At 36.8% G+C, this 7514-nt stretch overlaps 2 protein-coding genes across 2 annotated transcripts in view; both read right to left on the bottom strand.

Moving 5' to 3' along the window:
* The window catches only part of LOC107726468 (neuritin-like protein), a 26615-nt gene extending 24972 nt beyond the window's left edge, over window positions 1-1643 (bottom strand). The window contains exon 1 of the mRNA XM_016536065.1: window positions 1507-1643. Within this exon, the coding sequence (XP_016391551.1) occupies window positions 1507-1561 (55 nt within the window). The 5' untranslated portion in view covers window positions 1562-1643. The remainder of the gene's footprint in view (window positions 1-1506) is intronic.
* A 1622-nt stretch (window positions 1644-3265) lies between these two features.
* The window catches only part of LOC107726309 (enhancer of mRNA-decapping protein 4-like), a 42197-nt gene continuing 37948 nt past the window's right edge, over window positions 3266-7514 (bottom strand). The window contains exon 29 of the mRNA XM_016535854.1: window positions 3266-5096. Within this exon, the coding sequence (XP_016391340.1) occupies window positions 4913-5096 (184 nt within the window). The 3' untranslated portion in view covers window positions 3266-4912. The remainder of the gene's footprint in view (window positions 5097-7514) is intronic.

Genomic DNA, 7514 nt, shown 5'->3' with positions numbered 1-7514 from the left:
AAGGAGGGGGCTTTGTAGAAAACGAAGCGTTTGAGAGAGGCGGGGCATAGAGGACCTACAATAATGTACAGTATTTGAAAAATACTGTGTTTTTTGAACATTAAAGCATGTCAACATATTCTGTTACACCAAATACACCAAATAATGATCTTTAAAAAAGCATCATATGACCCCTTTAAGGTGAATCAAAAACATACAGCGCAAGTGTAGTGTAGTCCGTGTAGTCCGTATCCCGAGCGAATCACTCTTTTGAGCCGGTTCTTTTTAGTGAAACAAAACCACAAAGTGTGCTACAATGGCAGTTCGACTGCCGCACGAATGAATGACTCTTTTGAGGCGGTTCATTTTTTAGTGAATCAAAACACTTATGAATCAGTCGGAGCCGTTACTGATGTAATGTGACTTCCTTACAGACGAACTGCAGTTTATTACTTGCTTTCGTGGCGTCCGAATTGAAACAAACCTGTTGTACTTAAAGCTCGTGAGACTGAGAGATTATCCTAGTTGTTCATATGACCACTTTTTAGGCACACATTGTTAGATTAATCAGTGATATTTTGTAAAAAAAAAAATAAAAAAAAATTTTAAAAAAAAAGTTACTAATTTTTAACTTTATACAGCCTATAAAAAGGCATTAAAAGGTTTAGAGCACATTTGCCAAGAATTACATTTATTTCTAATTTGCTAAATCTGCTCTTTTGAAATCTTAATGTCATCGTTTGATCTTTTTTTCTTTTCGTTCATATTTTTTTTAATTAACATTTCTTCCTATAAAGTATGCTACAAAAAGAATTGACAATGGAACCATTAAAGAACCGGAATCATTAAAAAGAATCATAACCACAATTCCATACAATTCACTTGCTTGTTTATTTTAAATCCTACACACGGCTTAAACACATTTTCCTCCCTCACACACGTTATGACTGATTACATCTTGTTCCGTAAACGGGCAAAAGGGGTTTACTCTCCGGAGAGAAGAGCTGTGAGTTGCAGAACAGCTGCTTTTATTCATGATTTGTAACCATCGTTGTTGTTTTTTCTCCCACACACAGATTAAATCCTCGAGGGAAATAAATCACATCAACATTTGCATTGACTCCAAAGAAACAGCGAGACGTCAGCGGTGCCCCGGCAACATCCAGAGCTCGCCTCAACTCGAGCGATGGATCTGAACTCTGCAGCACTTTGGACAGATACACACTTATGTTATGTTGTGCCTGTATGGTTTTTTTTTTATCTGTTGTTTTACTCATTCATCACATTTATAATGGGGGAAAACATCCCATGAACAATAACATAATCCGATAAAGTAGCCTCTCCTGATCTACGTTTGTCATAATATCTCTGAAGCCGATTCATCACAGCCTAAATAAACCAAATATGCGGTTTGACTCATGTGTATGCTGGCTAGAAAGAGCGAGCAACCTCTAAACCATTTTGTCAGAAGTCCGTATTTAAAAGACCGGTTGAAATAATTTAGTAAATGTATTAGCATCAACTTACGCAGATGTAGAGCAACAGGCAAGATGAGGCAGGCGTTGCAGAGGAGAGGTGTCATCCTGAACAGATCCCAGTGCACAGAAACTGAAGGGAGTTCAGTCAGATGTGTGTGTTCATTTAATAGAAACTCAGCGCTTCAGCTCGCATTGCGCGGTAGTGATGAATGATTCACTAGCGCGCGTATCTTGTAGTAAAGGGGAGGAGGCTGCGGGAACACGACTGCTCAACGGAGGTTTGTCTCTAACACAACTTTTCATTTCACTCACGCATTACTACACGCTGATCTATTCTACATACACTTTCATTAAGTCATCAGCAAACATTACATAATGCTAACGTCAGTAGTTTACGTACATAGATATTATTTGAAAATCTATATTTGACGTTAACGTTACTTGAGTGTATATTGACTAATGCTCTGTAATAAAATGTACTAAAATTACACTAATAGTTACTGCAGATTCGGTTCCACTTTATTTTAAGGTGACCTGGTTACAGTCAGAGTAATTATACTACATTTAAGCAGTAATATTAATTAACATGAACTCATTATTGGGTTCGAATTAGGGTTAGTTGCATGTAATTATGCATAATTTACTGTTATTACCATAATAAATACATGTAATATGTGTAACAAAGGAGGACATTAAAATAAAGTATTACCATAGTTTGTATCAGTTATAATTACATAAACCGGTTTTATAATACAGGTTTTGTATGTTGCACACTGTTGCACACACACACACACACACACACACACACACACATATATATATATATATATATATATATATACTGCATGTAATGTATGAATAACTGATGGATATCCCATGTTCACGAGTTTTAAAAACAATTCACAAATTACTATTACTAAGTGGAATTTATTCGCAAATAAAATGTCTTGTTCACAAATAAAATGCTTGACTGCAGTTTATGAAATGATCATTTTTTAAGTTTTATGCATCTTAAATATTTAGTACATTGATTTTTTTTTCTCAAGCATTTATATTTTCATCTCTGTGTTCAATTAATTTCAAATGATTTTATTCATGTTTGTCTTTTCATAAATACTTAAATTTTATCCATATTAAATGGTGTAAGGAGGTGTCACAGCTTATTACAATTAAAACAGGTATATGGAAAAGAAAACACACGCAGTCTAACTGAACATTGAACAATGTTTTCCTTTTTTATTCCAAAACGTCTAGGATGAAAGAAATGAGTGTAAAATATACAACAGAATTGCATTCACAGGGAACAAAAATCAAAACACAATGGAAAAAATTACAAACAATTAAATTGTCATTCACCCTTCAATGCGAATCTCTTGACGGGAAAAAAAGGTCTGTAAGCCTCAAAAACTGAAGGCACTGTGTATTAGTATAACCCCAACATCATCAGACATGTCTAAAACAGCATCGAAAACCAATTAACCTTGCACTGCAACAAAATCTTAAAACTGACAAGAGGACGTTTTCAACCCGACATAAAACTGAATCAGTCAATCTATTCAATCACGGGTCACCTTTGATGGACACTATACTATAGAAGAAAGAGAAATGAAGATGAAACAGGATTAATCCAGGTGTATCTTGAATCAATCTTGAACAAAAGTGGGGTGTTGAATTCGTAAAAAGGTTAACTATGTTTGAATACATGCCTCTCACCATTAGCATGCCGAGTTTAATATATCCTTATTAGCGCCTCATGTTTACCTTGAATTAAGCAGCAGGCTCATGTCTGTTAAAGAGCTTTATTTTTTATACATATGAGAAAAAAGCAAAAGAGGACACATTGCCTACACCCTGTAAAAATGTCCTAATGAGCCACACTGACTGCTGCAAATGGCTATGGATATAATATGCACAGCTTTAAAAATAAAGACGACAGGGGAACAAATAACGTGTTAACACAAACACAATCAGCAGGGCCGGCACTTCCTCGTCACATTAGCATGAAACTTGTGAGGAATAAATGGCTGAAAAAATAAACTCCGATCACAGTTTACAGAAAATGTTTCAGTAACAAACCTGTCCATTCCTAACTTCAATTCCGTGTTTTACTGAAAAAGACAATTTGCTTGGATATAGGCCACACACACACACACACCAATGTGGCGCCCAATGTTGGGTCAGAGGACCCGATTACCAATATCTGATACGCAACAGTCTGATAAGGCACTTTCTTTTTGTTCTTCCTTTATCATAGGGCATGACCAAATAGTCCCTCTTAATGAATAACAAGTGTTGGCAATCTCAGTCTAAATCAAATACAATCAACTAACTCGAACAGAGCAGAAAATGGGCATTTCTCCTCCACTTTCTCCAACACTTTTAAATATTTGGGTGATGCGATACAGAAAAACAATTTCAGAGAAAAAAATAAAGTTTTTTTTTTTTTTTAAAGAAGAGCCTTGTTGCATTCGCTGTAGTGTAATTCTGCAGAAGAACTGAAAATAAATCACAGAAGCAGCATATAAAATGAGAAAGAATATACATAAATGCCTGCCCTCTGGAGACTTACAGACGTACTGCAAGTTACAGACTCAAGGTTCTTTTTGAAGAAATTCTAAATAACTATGTTGTTAGCATTCCTTGGTAATGTAATAAGCCCTCTTACATATTTTACAGGGCTCCGTTGATTGAAAAAACATGGTATCAACCGTGTGGGTAATTTTTTTGCTATTGCCCAGAAGTTAAACTGTTAGAACTTTTCAAATCCTGACAGCATTAACAAAAACTCCAGGAACATGTATGATGCTCCACTTGACATGAAAAAGCAGCAACTTGGCCAAATTATTTTCAGCAGATCAGTTGAGTCAGATAAGGATAAGTGGCCTAAATACAACCTTTATCAAAAACCAACAGGGCTAATATTCATGAGGTGATGATAATGTCTCCATGTCTGCAGTGTTCAAAGGCATTTCACCACAAGAAATAAGAGAAAAAAGCAGAGCAGCCAGGAAACCATCCGAAATTTGGAGTGTTCACATTATAGTTTTCATTCTCTCACGCTCTCCACAGTCTTGTTCCTGATGTGTCAAGAATGAAAGAAGCAAAAAAATGCATAATGAAAATAACTGAAGTAGCCCATGCCCCATTCTGCATTCATGATGGTGCTGCATACAAACTAAGGATTTTTCACATGCAGAAAAATGATATCAACAATAGTCTGAAAGGAACGAGGGAGGGAAAGATGGGGGGAGTTGTAGTCCAAAACCGCCAATATATCCCAAGTCCAAGCCTGGACTACAACTCCCAATAGTGCTTCTGAGAGAGCCAATAAGCTGCAGAGCACAGATAAGGCAAATGAACAGCAGGGTGGTATGAGGTCATGATGGTCGTCTACGAGACTGCAGAACGATGACTGAGGGGTTGTGAAGATGTCAGCTGCACCATCCAGGGGGGCTCTAGTGATTGACCAGGCCCTGCAGCATCATCATGAGGCGCCGTGCGCGCTTGCTCAGAGGGCTGTGGGCGTCCTGCTGCAGGAAGTGTAAGAGTTTCTGTCGTACCTGGGACAGCACTGCAGACATGTGGTCTCTGGTGACTGGATCTCCATGGTCCAGGTTCATTACAGCATCTTCAAGATAGCTACACAAGAATGAGAGAAAGGAGAAAGTGGTCATGTTTGGTGGGGAGGGGGTTCTTTCTACATTGATGGACATTCATAAGTCTGCATATTCTGATGAAACAGATTTTTCATAAATGAAAAACATTTCATATTATTGCAGATATTTTTCCATGGATCTTAAAAGCATGAAATTTAAACTTTTCCCTTTCTACAGCTTTTTATGTCACTAGTGAAAGGTTTGTGGATAAGCTTCCATGAGCAAAACTGGCAGATTTCAAATTGCGTACAAGTGCCTTTGAAATTAATGGGAACCCAAAAAATAGCTTTCTCCAGGCATTTAGAGTTTCTTGGCTTAAGACTGTAAAATACCTGCTAACATTATGAAATCATCTGTGTTATGAAGGAGCAAATGTTTTCTCTCACGTCAGACTTTGATTCAACTGGAGGCACCATTTACATCATTTATTTTATCAAAGTGGTTTTGCAGGAAGGCTAAGTTCCTTTAATCTCTCCTGTTATGATCACCAGTTTGCTTTGAAGCCAAGTCTCATTAATATTAGAAGCACTTTGCACTGGGCCAGACCTCTAACAATGTATTAATATTAAATTTAAAAAGTGCAAGAGGTCTGAGCCTTTCAAAGTTGAATTTTCAGCAGCCATTACTTCAGTGTCACATGATCATTCTGAAATCATTCTAATATGCTAATTTTAAAAGACAAGGTGCTAATTGATGTTGAAAATAGCTGTGCTGATTAATATATTAAGGGAATCTGTGATCAATTTATTCAGGATGTTTTGATAAAAGTAAAAAAAAAAAAAGGGCATCTATTTATAATAGAAATCTGTCGTAACTTTGTAAATGTCTTTTAAATCTTTGATTATTGAAAAACGAAAAAATAATGGTAGTGTATGCGGCCAGCACAAGTCATTCATTCCAGTCCTCAAACACAAATCTGCTGTTTTTTTGACAGCTGTGCTAACAGAACATGCTTGTTATTTCTTTAAGCTATTCTGGGCTACAGCTTTTTTTGGTCTTCTCTCCAGGCTGCTTGGGTTTTTTTTAAAGTCCATCAAGGATTATTGAAACGCCGCCTGTCTGGAAAACTATCTGGGAAATCTTAATTAATAGACTGGTGTATCATACCACCAGAGACTTGAGCTGCATGTTGCACAGAGGTCATCTTAATTACCTTACAAGCGATCATTAAGTTAAAGCTTCCGATTAAGAAAAAAAAAGGAATACAATGACCTTAATATCCGCAGGACTTTGCGGTACAGTCCTGTCCAGATGGCTAAGCTTTCATGCCTCATAGCAATTTGCTCTATTTTCACATGTGTAGGCCCTGTTCCAATACATTTAAGCCCACAGTGCTGTTATCTCAACTATAATCTACTGGCCCGGGGAGACATTACATTCCCGGTACATAGAAATCACTGTTCACATCTTATATTCTGCTAACCTTTATTTGTGAAGATAAAAGGTGATGTTTAACTTAGGGGTGCTCCGATCAGGAGTATCTGCCGATACCGATCACCGATACCGATCTTTATAAAGCCTTCTTTTTATGATTTATAACTATTTATAGCGATACTTCAATCAGGATTTTTAGACATTTATTCAGGGCCTGAATTTCATTTTTGGAAATGGGGGAAATTCCCCTCTTAGGTGACTCTTGTGAGAGGGGAAGCAGCTTTCACACAGGAGTCCGCTACTGATCCGTGGCCGTTTACCACAAACACAGCATTTATTCCAACATTATAATCATTCCATTATTTTGATTTCAAATCCAAACACTGTCACTGAAAATTCTTTTCAGCATTGCAATTCTTTTTTTACACAGTACAGTAATACAATCTTTCACAGACATGTTTAAACAATAAATATAAGCAACACATCATTCAATGCTTTTTACTTTTGCATTTAATTCTAGATTTATATGTTAAATTGCTCTAGCAAGTGGCAAAACATTTAAACTACTTTTCTTACGTTATCACAAACTTACCCTTGACAGAAATAGTTAGCTCTACTGCCTTTCCTTTTGCATTGAAATCGTTATTACAAGCAATCCTGCGGTTCATAAAGAACTTTGTTTTCCTACCTCCACGAGTGCATCTATTATTGCCTTGTTTATCTAAAAGTGCTATTTTCCTTTAAAACTAGCCAAAAAGCCATATGTGTTGACTGTGAAAGACAGTATACTTTAATTATATGCATTTATGGTGCAATTGCTACATTTTCGTTTTCATATGTACTGCAAACAATGTGCTATCACTTTAATTCAGCGAGTGTATCACGGCAAAAATAGACTCTGTGCGGAAACGATCTCTGCACTGCTGCAGACGCACCACTCCTGAACGCACTGCCGTGTGCAGTGTGAATGCTTTAATCCGTTAACATGAGCGCGGAAAAAAATATGCACCACGTATGCACTGCAAAC

The sequence above is a fragment of the Sinocyclocheilus rhinocerous genome, unplaced genomic scaffold (genome assembly GCF_001515625.1).
Source record: "Sinocyclocheilus rhinocerous isolate Xijiao unplaced genomic scaffold, SAMN03320098_v1.1 scaffold553, whole genome shotgun sequence".
Lineage (NCBI taxonomy): Eukaryota > Metazoa > Chordata > Actinopteri > Cypriniformes > Cyprinidae > Sinocyclocheilus > Sinocyclocheilus rhinocerous.
The sequence above is the reverse complement of the archived record's forward strand: the minus strand, read 5'-3'. Positions and strand labels throughout refer to the sequence as shown.